General features: G+C 35.1%; 2 protein-coding genes across 6 annotated transcripts; one reads left to right on the top strand and one right to left on the bottom strand.

Moving 5' to 3' along the window:
- The first annotated feature begins 920 nt into the window (after window positions 1-920).
- Window positions 921-5700, top strand: LOC122307148 (isocitrate dehydrogenase [NADP]-like). The gene is made up of 16 exons (XM_043119831.1): window positions 921-1081; window positions 2013-2056; window positions 2164-2273; window positions 2731-2768; window positions 2903-2980; window positions 3070-3123; window positions 3196-3297; window positions 3424-3512; window positions 3614-3717; window positions 3907-3975; window positions 4058-4173; window positions 4299-4333; window positions 4535-4677; window positions 4850-4972; window positions 5052-5144; window positions 5447-5700. Exons 1-15 carry the CDS (start codon window positions 1033-1035, stop codon window positions 5131-5133), a joined length of 1236 nt encoding a protein of 411 aa, XP_042975765.1. The 5' UTR covers window positions 921-1032; the 3' UTR covers window positions 5134-5144; window positions 5447-5700.
- A 386-nt stretch (window positions 5701-6086) lies between these two features.
- On the bottom strand, window positions 6087-18316 carry LOC122307147 (aarF domain-containing protein kinase 1). Of its 5 annotated transcripts, none has more exons than XM_043119827.1 (16): window positions 17973-18316; window positions 17773-17856; window positions 16667-16807; window positions 16477-16547; window positions 13633-13726; window positions 12667-12744; window positions 11472-11538; window positions 10601-10686; window positions 10429-10479; window positions 10114-10161; window positions 8991-9111; window positions 8749-8890; window positions 7323-7460; window positions 7081-7193; window positions 6661-6732; window positions 6087-6578 (listed from the first exon to the last, which is right to left on the bottom strand). In XM_043119827.1, exons 1-16 carry the CDS (start codon window positions 18195-18197, stop codon window positions 6466-6468), a joined length of 1644 nt encoding a protein of 547 aa, XP_042975761.1. In that variant the 5' UTR covers window positions 18198-18316; the 3' UTR covers window positions 6087-6465. The 5 variants fall into 5 exon arrangements, with proteins under 5 accessions (XP_042975761.1, XP_042975762.1, XP_042975760.1 ...); XM_043119828.1 differs by having other exon boundaries at window positions 8710-8890; window positions 9036-9111; XM_043119826.1 differs by having other exon boundaries at window positions 6087-6575; window positions 8710-8890; window positions 17973-18314.
- Window positions 18317-19268: the final 952 nt, after the last annotated feature.

The following is a 19268-nucleotide window of genomic DNA, read 5'->3' as shown; positions in this document are numbered from 1 at the left end:
ATTGATTGTGAAATAATTATCAATTTATTATTTTGTTTAAATGGAAAATACTCGTCATTTACAAATTAACATGAGAAGTTCCTTACTGTCTTAGTTATAAATCCTAATATTTTTTTAAAAGTATTCAAATACAAAAATATTTTAGTGAGACATAGATTTTACCAAAGTAAATATAAATCATAAATATATTTTTATTTTAAAATAAATCCAACATATCACGTGAAACTATATTAATTTATAAATTTATTTTTATAAGGTCTTGTTTGGATTGAAAGAATATCTCATTTCATCTAATTATTACAATTTTTTCAAACTCATATATAAAATTTAATAAAAAATTTAATTTTTTTAAATTTAAAAATAAAAATAATATTATAATAATATTTTATTAAACTTTTATTTCATCTCATCTCGACTCAACTCATTATCTAAATATTTCATAAATTTATTTGTATTCGTAACACTTTTAATGAAAAAATAATAATGATATATATGTCTCAAATCTATAAATTTCATGCAGGTCTTTTATAAAAGAGTAATACATATAATTGTAAATATGCAAATGCAACGTAAATTTTTTAAAAAATAATAATTTACTGTTAAAAATTAATTTTTTATCATATTATCTTATATTTAATTAATTTTTTAAAGGAATTATATAGTACTTGCAGATTTCTCAGTTATAAATATTATTTCTTTTTTATAAAAATACAGAGCGCGCAAAAGATTACTTTTTTTGTGAAATTTGTTTTTATACAAAAGATTGGAATAAAACTTGTAAATTTTAAATTTATATACGTAACATTACTCAAAAAAAAAAAAAAAAAAACGCCAACTGCACCGGCCGAATAGTTATTAATAACTCGTGAAGGAGCGAACGGTCAACGCTGAAGGCGAGGAAATCATATATAAAACGTTTTATAAGCTGTTTTAAACCTCTGCCCTACTCTGCTCTGTCTCTTTCGCATTTTCCTTCGTCTTCTTCGTGCCAATTCTAATTCCGACTCCAATACGATTGTTGTTAAGACTATCATGGCGTTCCAGAAGATCAAGGTGTCCAACCCCGTCGTTGAGATGGACGGTGAGATCTCTCCCTACCTCTCTCACTCTCTCTGTGTTAAAAATGCTTTTCAATGCGCTCACCTTCTACCTCTTCAGCTTTCCATCCGCAGATCTGTTTGCTCCACTATTCCAGCCGTTACTATTACCTTCAAACCTTTATGGATTAAAAACAAGAAATATTTTTAGGTCTTTCGTCCATCAATCCCTAAACAACACCTACTATTGCGTATTAATTCTGTTCGCCACCTTCTGATTCCAGCTTCAGTATCTTCAGAATTGTCCAACATCACCTAACTACTTCTGGAAAATTTCGATCTTTTTTTTTTTTTTTTTTTAAAAATTGAATGCTATTTTTTTTTACTTACTAAGATCTGTTTGGTAGAGTATTTAATTTGTACATGTTTTTTTGATTTTTCAGAAGTATTCTATTCATATGTTCTCGTAGATAAAACCTATACGATGTCTTGTCGTGATGAGAATATTCCGATGCCTAACTTTTTTTCTACTTTGTTAAGATAAAGAGTATTAAGTGTATTATAAAAAATAAAGAGTATTAAGTGCTATGGACTTTCTGCCCCGTTCGGTGCGTTGGTTTGCAAATTAAAAGAGGTTGACCCGTTTAGAGTAGCGACTTGTTTACCCATCTAAGTTTCAAGCAAATATAGGCACTATCTTGTTGGTGACCTCATTTCATCCTCCAATTCCTTGACAAACTTTTCCATAATTTGTAGCTCTGTCAAACCATCTAATACGTAAGCCTTTATGATGGAGATTTGCAATGCCAAATGCTCTATTGCGGAAACAGCCTAATCTCTGCGAGATGGCTATTTTGGTCACAAAACTTTAGGACAATATAACTTCTTCAATGTTTCAAAGAAGTGATTTTATGCAGTCGGCTGCATTTCTCTTTTATGATTCTCATACTAAGCATTTTTTATACTACTGTACAGGAGATGAAATGACTCGAGTTTTCTGGAAATCAATAAAGGATAAGGTAATTTAAATTTTGGCTTATTCACTTGATGTGTCATTTGTACAGCTTCTCTGGTCAAGCTTTTGAGTAAATGCTTGTATGTGTCATTTTACTGCCTGTATCTACAGCTTATTGTCCCATTTCTGGAGTTGGACATTAAGTACTTTGACCTTGGTCTTCCGAGTCGTGATGCCACTGATGATAAAGTTACAATTGAAAGTGCAGAAGCTACTCTCAAGTATGTGTTGGTACATTTTTATTTAAAGTACTAGGAATAATGTGTTTCTCCTTTCCTATTAGATAAATATTAGCTTTATGTTCGCATAACTTGTTCAGTATTTTCACTTAAAGCTTTACTAACTATGTGAATGCAATTTTATGCATCTATCTTGATTCTTGAAGCAACTTCTGGGGAATGATTAAAGTTTGTTTCTTTTTTCTTATTTGCGTAGCTTATAGTGAATAATCTCCCATCATCAGTGAGCAGAGTTAAAGATATTTCTCTTTGCTTTTTGCTTCTTTACTTGTAACTGTATGTGTTATCTTGATATATTCCTACGTCAAATATTCAGTTTTATCTGGTGATAATGATATGATAATTATGATAGACCTCCTGTTTTGATTTGTGGCAACATAGGCTTGCTTTTCTATTAGCGATTCTTGATGTACATCAACAAATAATTTTACAATTACAGGTACAACGTAGCAATCAAGTGTGCAACTATTACTCCAGGTACTAATTGTTCAACTTGAATATTCATTTTAATGGTGAAGATTCTGACCTCTATGGATCCTTATTATTAGAATAATATTTCCATCGATATTGGACATGAACAAAAGTTTCATTATTTTGCTGGTTTTTGACAGATGAAGGTCGTGTGAAGGAGTTTAGCTTGAAGCAGATGTGGAAGAGTCCAAATGGGACAATTAGGAATATATTGAATGGTCAATGAACTTGCAGTTATGGTTACACATTTAGTTACAATGTTTTGCATGTTTTCATGACGGGTTGCCATGATTGATATTTTCTGCAGGTACTGTCTTCAGAGAACCAATTATTTGCAAAAACGTTCCTCGTCTTGTCCCAGGTATATGCGATGATATTGCATCTACATTTTTAAAGTGATTTAGTGGAATTCTACTGATGTGGTTGTTGTCAGGTTGGACAAAGCCTATATGCATCGGAAGGCATGCTTTTGGTGATCAATACCGAGCAACTGATACAGTTATTCAAGGAGCTGGGAAATTGAAATTGGTATTTGGTAAGATCTTTTACTTTCTTATGGCCTTTTGAGATCCTAAATGGTAAAATCCTAAAGTATTTAGATTTTACCATTTAGTATCCATATGTATTGGATAATTAGAAAAGGTTCATAAAATGATTGCAGTACCAGAAGGACAAGAGAAGACAGAGTTAGAGGTTTTCAACTTTACAGGTGCTGGGGGAGTGGCACTATCGATGTATAACACTGATGAGGTTTGATTCTGCAAACTCCTTGGTGGTTCAGTTAAGCCAAATATCTTGATAGGTAGAAGTCACTTATTGTTTTCTCTTTTATAAATTATCACTGCATCCAGTCGATCCATGCGTTTGCTGAGGCTTCCATGAACACTGCCTATGAGAAGAAGTGGCCACTTTATCTTAGCACAAAGAACACTATTCTGAAGAAGTATGATGGAAGGTATGCGGACTTGTTTGTTGTGTTGATTTTTTTTTTTTTTTTTTTAAGTAAGTATTAGTCCTTATTATAAAAATTTAATTCAATTTCTCTCTCTGTTTTTTTTTATGAGTAAAATCGAATTTAATTCTTCTAAGATTTAATATTATGGAAATATTGTTAAAACCATGTTCCTGCCCTATTTCAATGAAGATTCAAGGACATATTTCAAGAAGTTTATGAGGCTAATTGGAAATCGAAGTTTGAGGCTGCTGGCATATGGTGAGCTTTCTGCCAGTTTTTGTTTTAAAATTATTTGATATGCAGATGATCATTTTGTTTACTTGTACCATTGAGTTACAAGGTACGAGCACCGACTCATTGATGATATGGTGGCTTATGCTCTCAAGAGTGAAGGAGGTTATGTATGGGCGTGCAAGAACTATGATGGTGATGTCCAGAGTGATTTCTTAGCCCAAGGTTTGTGTAACAAACCACTGAGGACCTAAATTTAGACTTTTTTATTCTGTAAAATATATTAGTACATTTGTCTGGGCATTCATTACTCTTTTCCTGATCACTAACTTCTAAATGCATGGTTACAGGATTTGGATCTCTTGGATTGATGACATCTGTGCTGGTGCGTTGTGTTTGATATTTTGTTTTCTAAATGAATTTGTACCTAATAAAAATTATGGGTGACATCTTGGGTCTCTTTTACATGAAGGTATAGAATGTAGAAATACACTAAAACCGACATTGAAGTGAAGTGGCACAATAGCTTACTCTACCATTCCTTTATGTGTAGTTTTGACTTGCTAGTAATATGAATTGGTTTCAGGTGTGTCCAGATGGAAAGACCATAGAAGCAGAAGCTGCCCATGGTACTGTTACACGGCATTATAGGGTTCATCAGAAAGGAGGTGAAACCAGCACCAACAGCATAGCCTCGATTTTTGCTTGGTCACGAGGACTTGCACACAGGTATATGATACCGTTTTGTTGATCTGCAGACTTTGGCTCTCTAGATACCAAAGATATTGCGTGCATGCACACACAGATATATTAAGTAAAAGGATAAACAATTGAATGAAGACTAATTACTTACAGAGAAAATGTATGAGTAAGTAGTAACTAACTACGTCCTGGCTGACAGGGCAAAGCTGGATGGGAATGATAAACTTCTGGATTTCACTCAGAAACTAGAAGCAGCTTGTGTTGGAGTCGTGGAATCTGGGAAGATGACCAAGGATCTTGCAATTCTTATCCATGGACCTAAGTAAGTGTGTGTAGAGTAGGTACTTGTATTTAATTAATTCCACTTTTGTGTTGTTGACATGCCATCATGTGTGGTGCAGGGCTACTAGGGCTCATTACCTGAATACTGAAGAGTTCATTGATGCTGTCGCTGCAGAACTTAGAGCAAGACTTTCTGCCTAAGCATAATAGTTGTATGTTAACACGCTAATTTCATTCTGTGCACTAGAATGGTGTTTTTACTGAAGAAATACACACTAATTTGTATTTCTTCTCGAGTGAAATCAAGTCTGCAGAATTATATTGACCTAAAATCTCAACCTTTTCTACAATATTGGTGGGGAGTGCTATGAAAATTGGAGATAGGTGCTTGATAAGCATGTGGGAGTCTTTTATTGCTGTTTTCTGGCGTTGGTTATTATGATTTTTCTGTTTCATTTTGAGTCGGTTCTATGAAAACTTGTTAAAATTGACCGAGTTTTGGTCTATGCTGCAGGAATGGATTGGCAACCTGGACAACGAGAGGCCTCTTTGATAACTTGATATGACATCTGGGAACAATAAAAATTTTTAATTCTGATTGCTAGCAGCAGACAGATATAATTGTTGGATTATCTTTAATCTCGCATTTACGGTAGAGTCTGGCGCTGCACTTGTTTGAAATATATTTACTTTCATATTACCATTTCCCTTCTGTTACACAAACTGGTCCAAACTCCATTCAGAATATGAAATTCATCTCTCAAACAATCTTTTTTGTCATTTCAATTTTCTCAGTCGATCATCCTATATCCATTGCAAGGGTAGCACTTCTTATTCTTAACATTGACTTGTTCGTGCAAATGGTAACGATTTCAAGATTCTCTTCGATCCATAATAACAATAACAATAACAATGTCAAGAAACTGGATAGATTGCCACCTCTGGGCAGCCCCTGTCGGCAGTCTACCCAGTGGTGGCCAAGTGGTTAACGCTATGTGGATTGCTTGCTTGTGTGTCCGCCAGAATTACATTACAGCAATAGCACGTCAACTGAGAACCACATGTTTGAGGGTGCAGAAACCATTTTCACGTGTTCCGTTTAAAGCACTCTACTGCACTTTTTTCACAGGTTTTGAGCAATTGGAATCACGTAATTGAGATGGTAATATCCTATATTTGGTTTTTCCGACATTAAAATGTAAAACTACATCAGTGTACAGAGTGTACGAAAATCACATGATTTCGCCCTCTAACTTCAACTAACAAATATGACCCAACAAAGGGACTCCGTTGAAAGATGACAATAAAAATGCCACTCAAATTCTTATTGATGCCTAACCAGAAAAGAATGTGTTTTATCGCATGCATCCAGACACTAAAGAGTTTAAACGCCAGTCTGCCAAAAGTAAAACAGGAACAGCAGGTGCTTCAGAGTACCCTCAGACGGAGATCTTCCCCTAAGCTCCTCTTAAGATTGAGGAGCAAGTAGCAGCAAAGATGACAGAAATTCCAGGGGCACAAATAGAAAGGATATTAATTACTCAAAGACAGCGTTAGGATACTCCTAATTCCACCAACAAACCTTTCAGTTAAGGTGTAAAGTAAACGCCTGATCTTTCCCATCCAAGAAAGCAGCTCCAGTACTTCTAAAATTGATAAATTCCGAAGTCAATGCAGCTATTATGATTAGAAGGACATCAAATAAATACTACATAAGTGCAAACTTACCGAGAACAAGCCTTAAATGAAGATAACTAATGTTCGTCTTCAATCTGGATAATACAGCTTTTATAGGAAAATCTGAAGCACAAAGAAAGATGAAGATAAATAAGAGTTGTCTGCCATACAGAGAGCAATGTGATTGGAAACTTTAGGTCCAGGCATGAGGTTCAAACTTCAAAGGGCCCCTGGGATTTTAAAAAATTCCCTGGCGTAGCCTACTTTCATAAGTCTCTCCTACCCAGGGGGTTGTGTACATATCCTGGAGGGAATTCAGTACCAAACAATTTTACATTCTCTCAAGTATATTCCCTCCGATATTTGCTACAAAGCAGCTCCTTACGAACAAGACAATTTCCTTTCAAAACTTGCAATATATATATATAGACATATGGGTCAAGATTAAGATTGTGCATTTTGCTTGTTTACCAGATTGAGGATTCGACCTCGGAGAAAGACCATATAATGCATATTTGGCATAGGCTAGCAACCTAACCCGTTGAGAAGCACCCAACTTGCGAAGGATAGACCTCAATAGCCCACTGAAAGAAACAGAATGAGCAAAGAATGTGAAACTTCCATTCAGCATTATTCCTTTTTTTATTTCATTATTTCTACCCTTCTCTGAAATTAGTTAGCATCTTGTGTAGTGGAAATTTAGCTCTGCTTACTCTGTTCGCAATATAACTAAGAACTCTGGAGGCAAAGATTCCATAAAGGAAGATATGTCCTCCATCTGCAGAGACCCCAACTCCTGCTTTAAATTCCTTTTCTCGTCGCTAGACATTCCCCTCCCGAGCGGTGATTTACTATCAATCACATGACAAGAGTAACATGAGATTGCTGTTGTAAATATTATAAAGAAAATGAAGGATGAATGAAATATTCAGCAACAACAAAGAATGCGGTTGACCAGAGAAGTTCTGAAGTGCCTCATTCTATCAATCAAAGTTCCATACAGTAGAAAGAAAGGAAGCAAAGGAAAGAAAAATAAGAATATAAAAATGGAAATTGCTGCATTTAAGGAAAATCCTTATGGTAGCTTCCAAGAAGTCACTAACATGACCGATTTGAAATTCAAGAATTTCTATGTAAAGAAAGTAGATAGGCCTATGAGTTCATATCCACCAATCTAACTATAGAGAAGAAAAAAGTTAGAAATATGTATATATATGTGTGTGTGTGTGTGTGTATCAGAAGAAAAAGAAGAGGACACAAATCACAAATCCTTTGGAGACACGACAATTGATGACCTTAAGAAAAAGGGCAATCATGGAGAATTGGTGTTGCATGTAAAAAGAAATGGCGAAAGTGTGTACTGTTTCCTCCTCTATTGTGCTGTAGCATCAATGATTCAATGGTTCTTACTTAACAAAAAAAAAAAAAAAAAGAACATCAATTATGATTCTTAATCTCAAAACAATTTCAGGTGCAACTGGGATAATGCCCAGGACTACAATGGAATTTTTGTAGTAAAAGCTGTTTGATATGGAATGCAATTCTGTGGTGTTACATGGACAATTTGGCAGTAGAGGAAATTGTATATTTAACGATGCAGAACTTAAAGAAAATTCTTGGATTACAGATTTAGGAGGTTTCATTATGATTTTTTTTTTTGTAATAATTTTTTTTTTAGTTGTAATTTGTTAAGGGTTTACATATTCTTTATATTGAAAATGATGATCATAAAACACAAGCAGATAAATTAAAAGGCAAACACCCTTGTTAGTCACCACAAACTTTGTATATCAGATTAAAATTTTGCCATCGTAGACATGGTTAATATTGTTCAAAGATGTAATAAATTATGCTAACATTCTAGTCATCATACAATTATACTATCAAAAGTATTTAAACACCAAGGTTTCAGCCTAACCTCCTCCATTGTTAGTTGTTTTTGTTTCAATAATTTCTGAGATTTACACATTGCAAAGAATCACAAATCATTATGTGAGGTGCATGCATGTCATAAGACGCACTATCTATCTTTTTCCAAGGCTCTAATTGACTAATAACATACTCTGTTAGAAATAAACTAAAAAGAAAAATGGCAATCACCTGTCAATAGTTCTTCCAGTGAAAATGAGAGGGAAGTACCTAGCGTACTTTCCAACACCAAAACACTCGCCTAGTTGTTGTATTTTTTTGGAGTCGAGAAGAATTAAAGCCTTCCAAAGCTCACAGTAGTCCAATCTAAATCCCTCGTCGAGTTGTTTGTAGATTCCATGATCTAAAAGAACTGCACAGTTGATTTATGACAAAGGTAAGAGATCTCATATACAACATTTCTACATCCCAGACGGAAATCAAGGTATACTTCATTATCAATCAGAACATACCCAAAGAAAATCCATACCGGCCTTCAGGAGAAACTAATATATTACCCGGGTGGGGATCTCCATGTACAAAACCATGGATAAATATCATTTCAGCGTATACTTCCACCAGTGCTTTTGCAACCTACAAAAGGTTAATAATTTGACTTATCCAATGGTTTAGTAGGCAAAAAGTCTGCACAACCGCTCAAATAAGAGCTATGGAGGGCCTCTCAGATTCAACGATAGTTAGGGACAACACATACACATGACACGAATCAGCCAATGTTTCATAACAATTAATTTTCTCAGCATCATGCCTGGATGTAGGTTTTTCATATTCACTAAGAAAAAGGTATTTCGTATGGCCAAAATGATAGAATCTGCTAGCAAGTAGCTTGTGCTTAGCATTCCTTGATGGTATTTTGGCAGCAAACTAAGCCTGGGTCCACTTTCCAGTCTCACATGACAAAGTGAGCGAATTCCAGAGAATAGTGAGCTCGACTTGTTAGGCTTGTGAGTCAAGTTGATATGGTCTTATAACTAAGCTTTATGTATTGGTAAGTGGAAAAACTTAATTGGATGCACGTGATCTCAATAAATATAATTATTTCAAGAAAGTGTTATCTCATGGTTAAAAGCTTTAGAAAAAGCTGCTTGGAGTCCCACGTTGACAATATAATGTAAGGTCTGGAGGTCTGTCCTCACTTTCACTGAATTGCAGATTGGTAATGGTGGAGGACCATGTGTGGGTTTGTCTTCCAACTTCAAGATAAAAAACACATTTTTTTTTTATAACTTCAAGATAACAAATACATTTTTAAAACATAAATAGTTATAAGCAAAAAATAAAAAATAAAGAGGCACCTGAAACATGGGTGCCCTTCAAACCCATAAACAAACTTCTAGGAACGGAGAACAGAGGCAAACCAATCTTAATTTTTCAAACATCAGTACCATGCTAAAACTTATATTCTTTTCTCAGGTCGAGCTCTGCCAAAGCTCGAACACCTATAATCTCACCAAACCAAGCTGGGGCAGCCAGACATTTGGCTAGGCAGGTAATTTGTGGCTCTAGAACATATACCATCACAATTGAAGAAAAACATTACAAAGATATAACCTGTAGCTGTGTCAGAAAAACAACCTTTATCGGGTTGATTCCCATTTCTTTAAGAAATTCCACGGCATCAACCTGAAATCTAAGGAACTTCCAGTTAATAGCACATAAAGACAAATACAAGTTATACCTTTCATTACCCTTTTTAAGAAATAATCAACTCATAAAGACGAATCATAATTTTATACAAATAGAAATGTGGGAGAAATAATAATAATATTAAAATCAGTCTAAGTAGGACAAAAAGGGTGTGTGTGAGAGAGAGAGAGAGAGAGAGAGAGAGAGAGAGAGAGAGAGAGAGAGAGAGAGAGAGAATGTTTCAAAATATCATAAGTATCTTACCTTGCGACCCCTACAAAATTCCATTGTCAGAACCTGTCTTGTTGTTAACTCCTGAATCCATTTATATGGTAATCAGATTGACAAAACATTTCAATATGTTTATCACCAAACTCGTGAATTTATACTAAGGCAGACAACTGCTTAATAGAAAATGAGGAAAAGATAATCATACCCAAAATATATGAGGAACCCGGACCATGTCATTGCTTTTGAAGTTTTTGGCAGTTCTCTCTGAATTTCTTGCTTCCTGAATGAAGTCTGCAGAGCAATAAAAAGAGGGGAAAAAAATTACTCTTGCAATAATCTTATATAATGACTATCAACAATGATCAGAAGTGTCGATGTTTATATAGATGAGTTTTTACGCAACTCATTACTAGTAATGAGTTGAAATTGAGAATACAATTTCTAAAAAATAAAATGACAGTATTTGAAAAGATGGAAAACAAGCACATATGGTAAAAGGTTTTGTCACATTTATAAGACCAAAAAAACTAAATGTTTTTTTTTTTTTTAAAGTAAAAGACCAAAACAACTAAATGTGAGAGGATAATAAAAGTTTGTGCTCAAGAAAACTAAATGTGATCATTATCACTATCTTGGATCCACTATTAATAAACTAAAAGATGAGGATGTGCTAGTGATGATACTACAGGGATTTTATGTTAGGGCAGCAATCCTCCAAAAGAGTTGATATATTTTTTCTGATAACAGAGGTAACCCAAAAGTCTCTCAAGAACTTTAGCATTGATGAGGCACATGTAACCAATATCTTGGTCAATTGGGGGTTAAATAGTTAATTATTTGAAAAGACTGAAAAACATCCCTTTACTAAAAACCCTCACTTATGGCGGATGAATATTGTGGTAATTATCATATTTTTTATACCTCCTTGACAATCTATCCATGTTTCTTAAGATGAAATGCAAAATCAAAAAGAAGAAAATAATTGGCAGCAGTGATGAAAGAACTACTGAAACTCAATCTTCTACTCAACAAGAACCAATACAAAGCACAATTAGCAAAGCCATTCTATGACTCACCAAGTTCGAAAGAAATAGCCTCCACAAATTCTGATACTAGCCACTCAAACCTGTATTCAGGGAAAAACTGTGGAAGGAAAGAATGAAAAGAAAATCTGATAAAGCAAATGAAAAACATGGGACCTAGAAGAATAAAATGATAACAACAGCAAGAAGAAAAAAAGAAAGAAAAGGAACATTAAAGAAAAGAGGTCCTTCACAGATTCTCAACCCCCCCCCCCCCCCCCCCGGCGAAACAACAAAAGAAAAAAAAAAAAAGAGAAAAAAAGAAGAAGCTAGAACTGCTAGATTTTGATTTTATTTTTATGACGTGGGAACCACCCCACAGCAGAGCCCTTAGGACTCACCCATGGAACCTAAAACCCCCGGGGATTAGATTTTTATTTGTAAGTAGATATTGTTAGGAAATCAAGTTCACACAAATTCAAATACAACAAGCGCGAGTCAGAAAGGGGCCACGTCATTCACGGAATCCTGGCAGGATTCCTATTGCTTTCTAGGACTTTGTCACGATTCTCTTAATTGGTTTGCGATTTTTACTCAAAATTCTGGCAATGTATATGAGATTTTTCCTTGGTGGACATGTGGGTTTTGTCATCATGTGTAAACCAGACACTGAAGTCTTACGTTCTCAGATATTTGATTCTCATAACATAAGGATTCCAGAAAGTGGGGTTTTATGAAAATCCAGGATTCTCCTAACCAAAAACCCAATGATGGACTCTAATGGAGGAGTGATAAGATTAGTAAAAGGATATGACTCCCTCTAGCGCTAAAGGAACAAAGGGGCTGCTGTAGCTGAAGCTATGTAGTTGAAATTGAGGCTTCGTTGATCAGATGAGAGGTTCATTGGCACAAACCAAATCTTTTGTCAATGATCCAAGTACATGCCGTCCTTTGTTGCATATCATAAAGCATATGTGAACCATGACCACACTTGATCCAATTGCAAACAACAGTATTTGACTTAAACCAGTATATATAATTTGAGAGTTGCAATGCCATGAACGTATCAGATAGAAGGAAAAAAAAAAAAAAAAAAGCTTAAACATCACATCAGAAGAACTATTTTCTAGTTCATGCACATCTGCCAAATGATTGGAATGGTAGATACTTTAAATATTTGTACTATAAAAAAGAATTATTGAATTATGGAGCAAATATAAATCATAGGGTCAAGAAATTCAATGTGTACCCATTCAGTGCATTTTGAAAGGAAAGACATAATACTTGTGTCCAATTTCATCTGGTTCTCTAACCCAGGGTATTGCACCTATAATCCAAAGAAGAAAATCATTTCATCGTCAGTTTGACAAGTACTACTTACCATTCATACTAGGAGTCTGACCATTATGGACGTAACGATATTCATAGACAAATGGACTGACATGCATACTATTATGATTCGAGTCAGTTACTTTCAACATTTTTTTATAAGATAAATTTTACCAAGAAGGGAAATTATCCCACTAGACAGGAAGTATACATTACTCACTCAGCTGTTACTTTTCAACATTAGCCAGTATTCAAAGCAGTATCTTAGGTGCAACTCACAAAGCCCCATGGTATACGAATGTTATCTTAAAGAAAAATGAATGTGAATGGCAGTTAAAGTGGAGACCAAAAGCAAGATCCCAATACATGTTTCTTGTATAAATCTATCTAGATAAGCAAAATGTAGATATACATGCGCACACATGTGGACAGTTAGATATGTATATATCCTTTGTATTACATAAGCAAGACCCCTGTCATTGATGTCTTTCATGCACTATCCTCTGTGTGTGTGTGTGTGTGTGTGCGTGCATGCACAATCACTTGTCAAAAGAGAACCATGTCATTACTGTAATAGTAGCATTGTCTGGTGCAGCAGTGAATTCACAGGCTGCTAAGCGTGAGCACAAGGATTTCAGTCTTAAGAGTAATCACTTCTTGCAAAAATACTAAAAGGTGGGATTGTGTCCAAACCATCCCTCCTAGGAGAAAGTTTTCCACATGCTCTTTCAAGACAAAGGCATCTAGCATGATTATGATGGAATATACTGAAAAGCTACCTGTTAATTCAATGAGTTTTTTAATAGTAAGATTAAAATATTTTTTTTAATAGGAAGATTAAAATCATATCAGAATTACTTAAATTGACATTACTTTTCTGACAAACCTTAATTGCAACTTCTTGCTGATCTTTCAATGTCCCACGGTGCACTTGAGCAATAGATGCAGCGGCTATTGGCCGTTCATCAAGCGACAAAAATCTGAAGTATACATGTACAAATTTACTTTTTACTCTTTTTCCCCTTTTTTTTATTTTTTTATTTTTGGGTGGGGGGGTACAGCAGAGTAGGTTGATAACCATCTTGGAAACAGGCAAAAGCAATGCATTGCAGAAGAAAGTGAGTACCATGGAGGAAATAGACAGGGAGTTAAACAAAGAGGAAGTCTATACGGCAGCCGCTACACAGCACACCCGTATGGATTTGTCAGTGTGGTTTTTTTTTTTTTTTAATGCAAAATGCATGGGAAAATCTTCTCCCTCAGTCTGGTCCCCCCTGGTGCACGAGAAACCGTGTAGTACACTCTCTCAATTTTCTCATCAATCAAACAAAAGTCTAGAAACAGTTGCGCTTTTCAAAAACATTGAACTTTACCTGATACTGCTGAGAAAATTAATAAAAAAAACTAATACCAGCATTTAATTTTTTCCCAATTTCTAAGCAGCTAAACAAGAAACAGTTTCTGTCAGTTTTTCTCAGCAACCAAACAAAACTGAGAGAAACAAATATTGTGTGGAAACCATTCTTGGACCTTTCGGAGGTGATGGTGATGCATTGGCGTGGGCTCAACATCTCAATCCTGGTACTGAAAGCAAAGCTTCCTGAGATAGTCAACGGTGAGGCCAGGAACAATGTGTTCTTGGAGGGGGCTGGGGATGGAGCAAGAGATGCAGGAATCGGAGGAGTGAAGAAAGTGCAGGGACCAGGTCAGGCTGTGTAGGCGGTGGAGTAGGAAAGAGAGGGTGTGGCAGTGGCAAGCTTGTTGAAGCCAAGATGGGAGAGGATCGGAGCGAGGAGAGATGTGTGGGAGAAAAATGACTGGTCGTGCGGTTCTATTAGTGTTCAGGATCAGCTGAACGTGACATGGACAAAATTAAACTGGTGTGTAGTGTAGAAAATAAAACTGGCTGCTGTTTAGAAGTTTTCTGAAAAAGAGGATGAAGAAATTATTACATAAATATATTTTCTTATTATCAAAAGGTAAAGGATAAAATCTCACAAAGGTGGCACAGGGCAGTTAGACATGAAGTTCAAAGAAGAAAAATTTAACAAGTACATGAAGACCTTTTTAAATTCATTTTTTTTTAAAAAAAGAAAAAAAGAAAAGAAAGAGAAGACAAAACTAAGAAACATGCTTTCAATTTTTTTATGTGATCAAAGATTTTATTTTTTTGATAAGTAAACCACTACACCACAGCAACTTGGTTATGATCAAGGATTTTATTATTATACGTAAAGGGTGTAGCCCTAGCATACAGAAGTTGCACCTAGTTAGGATAGAGAAAGAGATAAGAAAATCATGAAACTCAAACCATTAAGATCTATAGAAGCTGCCCAAATAAATAGAATAGCTCCTCCATCATCCGCATGTAATTCTCAAAATTTCTATCATTTCATGCCCTCCAAAATGTACCACACAAGACAGATTGGACTATCTTCCATACTGCTACAATTTGTGGGTTGAACCCCCCAAAAAAAAAACCCACAACTAGAAGTGTAAATCGGTCCGGTCCGGGGAGGGTGATCATTTTCCCCGACCGGACTTGACCGAACACCCAAAGGGACCAGACCAGTAGCTATCGGTCCGGTCTAGCCCAATTATTTTGTTTCATTTTTTTTCAAATAAATTAATAAAAACAATTATTTAAATTACTAAAATTAAAATTATGTGAATTCTGTAACTAACTCATTAAAAAAATATTTAACTATAATTATATTTATGATGTTGATAGTTATTACTTACTAACTTAGACTTTTCTCTTTAGTATGCATAATTATTAATAATATCATACATTTTATATATGGTTAATGAATATCATATGATTTCATTGTACATAGATTATTCATGCTTGTTTACAACTTAGGTATTTAAAAAAAAAAAAAAGTACCTAATTACTTTAATTAAGTGTAAATAGTAGAGTATCTATGAATATATGATGTATTAACTATTTACATATAATGATATAAATTATCACATGAATTATAATTTATTATTAATTGATAGCATATATTATTTTATATGGTCAACGATAATAAATTAGATAAAAATTACACCATTAACTTATTTAATTACTATAACAAAATAATATATTAAATTATTAAAAATATTTTTAAAATATCTATATAGGGGTTCAGTCCGGTCCAAAATTTATAGACCCCGAGACTAGACCGAATTTCTTCGGTCCACAATTTGTGGGACCGAGACCGATTGGTCTCAACTTCGGTCCGGTCAGTTTTTCTGGTCCGAACTGAACTCCTGACACCCCTACCCACAACAAAAGAAGAAATAATAATAATACCAAACAAGGGGGTAAGAAAGAGTGAAACTCTAATCTCAAATCAGTATGAGGTAGAATTGTCAAGGGTATATTGCCTGAAATTGAAAGTTATTCATTGACTCGTATGCCAAAAATGCATACTGCCTGAGCATAATTGATGAAGACTTTGTCCAAGGGAAGCCCACCAGCTAAAAGTTAAAAGTCTATCCATATATAACATGCATTGATAAAGGCAGTAAATTATATTTTTCATTCATAAAACAAAAAGTTGTTCAGAACAGAGTTTTCTAGGCCACAAAACCCAACTATCTGTATAAAGTAAAGCTTTATACCCGGACTAGACAACAATGAAATTGGTAATATTATAAAACACAACAGAGGTACAACTTGGTTATCATAACATATAAATTGATTTGGAAAACTAACACTTTCAATAAATGACAAACGACTTACATTCCAGACAAATCCTGTCCCAGATTGCTGATTAGTACTTTTTTTATAGCTTTGAAATCACAAGGCGCTGTCTAAGGCATTAGTGACCACAAAATTAGCATAAGAACTGTTTGGATGCATCCCTGCCTACTCAAATATCCAATTCTTAAGGAAAAAACGAATATATATCTATATATCTTATAGTTCAGACCTGATCCTGTAATGAAGAAAGAGTTGATGAGTACTCTTTTGGAACCTGCGGCAGAGCAGCAACAAACTGACCAGCTTTGACATAGAATCCTTTGTTTGCTTCACATAGATTCCGAATTCTCTTGGCCGAGCGTGAATGGACCTAAATCCAATTGTAAGAACTAAGATCAAATTCTCATTAGAACTGAAACCCACTGATATAGTATCTTAGCTCATACAATTTAGGATACTTGTTTTTTCACAGTAAAATTGCAAAACTTTTTCTTCGTAGTGATATTCTAACTTCTAGAGAATGTACTTGGTTCAAGTAGGCCGATAATATGTATGAGAACGATAAATGTTGATATCTTGAGAATTACCTTTTTTTACAGTATAACGAGATGCTTTTGACCAAATTCTATTAACCAAGCAACATTTTTTAAATTAAGTTACTTAATTGGATCGGAAACCAAAGAATCCCTGTTGCATATATTACAATAGTCTGTCTTTTACCTTTTATCAAAAATAGAATCCATAAATGCATTTTTATTTTAATTATGAGGTAAGGAAAATGGGCAGTGTCATGGCCAAAGCAATTCATTATAGCCATAGCAATTTCAAGCATATGAAACTTCTCATTTCATACTGTTTGGCCTTTCTTAAGTATATAATTGAAAGAAAATAAAAGAAAAAGGGCACACGATCCCTAAGATACAGGGAGTATGAAAGAGAAACCCCCCCCCCCCCCCCCCCCCCCCCCCCCCCAACAAAAAAAAAAAAACCCAAAAGTTCCATGAAAGACAAGGAAAAACAGTTCGATTCCTTCATCCAGTCGACCTGGGGAATGATGCTTCAATTGAATCACTAAGCGTTTATTTCCCGCGACTTGAGCCTTTGTTTATTTCCTCTCACGCCCTCTCCACCCCCCCCCCCCCTTCTCTCTCTCTCTCTTCTAGTGTACTAACTACTAACTGAAATATCTCTACGCGTAAGCTCCGAGGGTGACTTAAGTTCTTTATAGGTAATAATCACATGTTAGAAAAACAAAAAAGTACCTACTCAATAATCCAATTTGTGAACACGCGGGAAGAGAAAGATCACAGAGAGAGAGAGAGAGAGAAGAAACACCTCACTTAGTTTTTGAAGGTACTCGTGAGAGTCTACTGGAAGCCCGTGTAAAGAATATTTGTAATCGACAACAGTGTAAGCTATCTGCAACAGAGGTTGTTCTCAAGAAAAAGAGAAGCAGGACAGTATAAGGCGGTCAATAAAGTACGGGAAAGAAAAGGAATTGCAGAATAAAACCGAGAGAGAAGGATGGGACGGACGGTGTAGATTGCACGAGAAGAGCGAATGACGCCATGGAATGCCGTCTGAATTTTCTCGGGAAAAATGGAGGAACGAAGGAAGGAATCGTAGGAAAGTGAGGGGGAATTTGGGTTGAAGGCAGCCAAGGAAATGCCGGTGGCCGTGGCCGTGCCTGCGCCAGCGCATGCTACGAGGTAAAGACGGGTCTTCGCCTTCGCGGGAAACTTGAAAATTCCGGTTCTCATTTTTTGGGGGTGGTGTTTGATCTGGAGTTCCCTTGTTTTTAGAACGGAGAGGAAAGAGGGCCAGAGGGCGGATCTACGACGAAAATAAGAAAGTGAGGCCCGTTAACTGATGAGTGAAAAACAGTGGTTAAGCCCACTCTCCATGGACGTCCCAAATGTTCGTGTGTATTTATAATTGGTAACGTATTATAAACGCGACTTTTTTTTTTAAGGGTTCAACTGAATATTAAGAGTATTTCATATTATCTGTAAATATTAGCGAGAATAATAATATAATGATAGTAAATAACTTATAAATAATAATAAATATTTTTAAAATAGTAATAAAATAATTTAAAAATAATTATGTTCTCAAACAGTCCTAAATCATAAATGTGACATATGCCGTGGTGACATATATCAATGTTTTGAATACCATGCCAAATGCTGTACTGATCAAGACACTAGAACGAAATATTTCAATATCGATACCGTTTCGAGATAGTCGATATATGAATAAATTATATATATAAATATATAACAATTATATTCCAAAATGATAGTCTATATATAAATAAATTATACATAAATACATATATATAAATTATAAATAGTCTGATCTGAATTGGAGATAAAAAAAATAAGCTTATAGTTTAAAGAAATGAAAAAAAGAAAAAGAAAAAAGTAAAGGCTGGAATACCGACCAATACGTTGGCTGGTACAAGCTGAAATATCGGACAATATTTAGACCGGTACGAAATAGGTAAAATACCTATACCAGACCAGTAATCAATATGGTATATACTAACCAATCGGCCGGTAAGGTACGGTATTCACAACAATGACATATACTGCTCCACCAAGTGTGAGTGGCCTAAGTATCAATTTTGTGAGTCTTCTCTGAGCTTTCTCTAGAGAGAAAGATTGGGTGAAGGGATAGTCTCGGCTACTCGTAGAGTGGGAGAGGAGGAGTCTACTTCAGGCAGAGATGGATGATTTAGAGGATAGGTGAAATAAACTGCAACTAACGGAGGAGGAGAATGCTGTGATTGATCTTAATGCAGTACATTTGGGGAGGGTGAAGGCAGAGGG

This window comes from Carya illinoinensis, chromosome 4, assembly GCF_018687715.1.
Source record: "Carya illinoinensis cultivar Pawnee chromosome 4, C.illinoinensisPawnee_v1, whole genome shotgun sequence".
NCBI lineage: Eukaryota > Viridiplantae > Streptophyta > Magnoliopsida > Fagales > Juglandaceae > Carya > Carya illinoinensis.
This window is presented reverse-complemented; position numbering and strand designations above follow the sequence as displayed.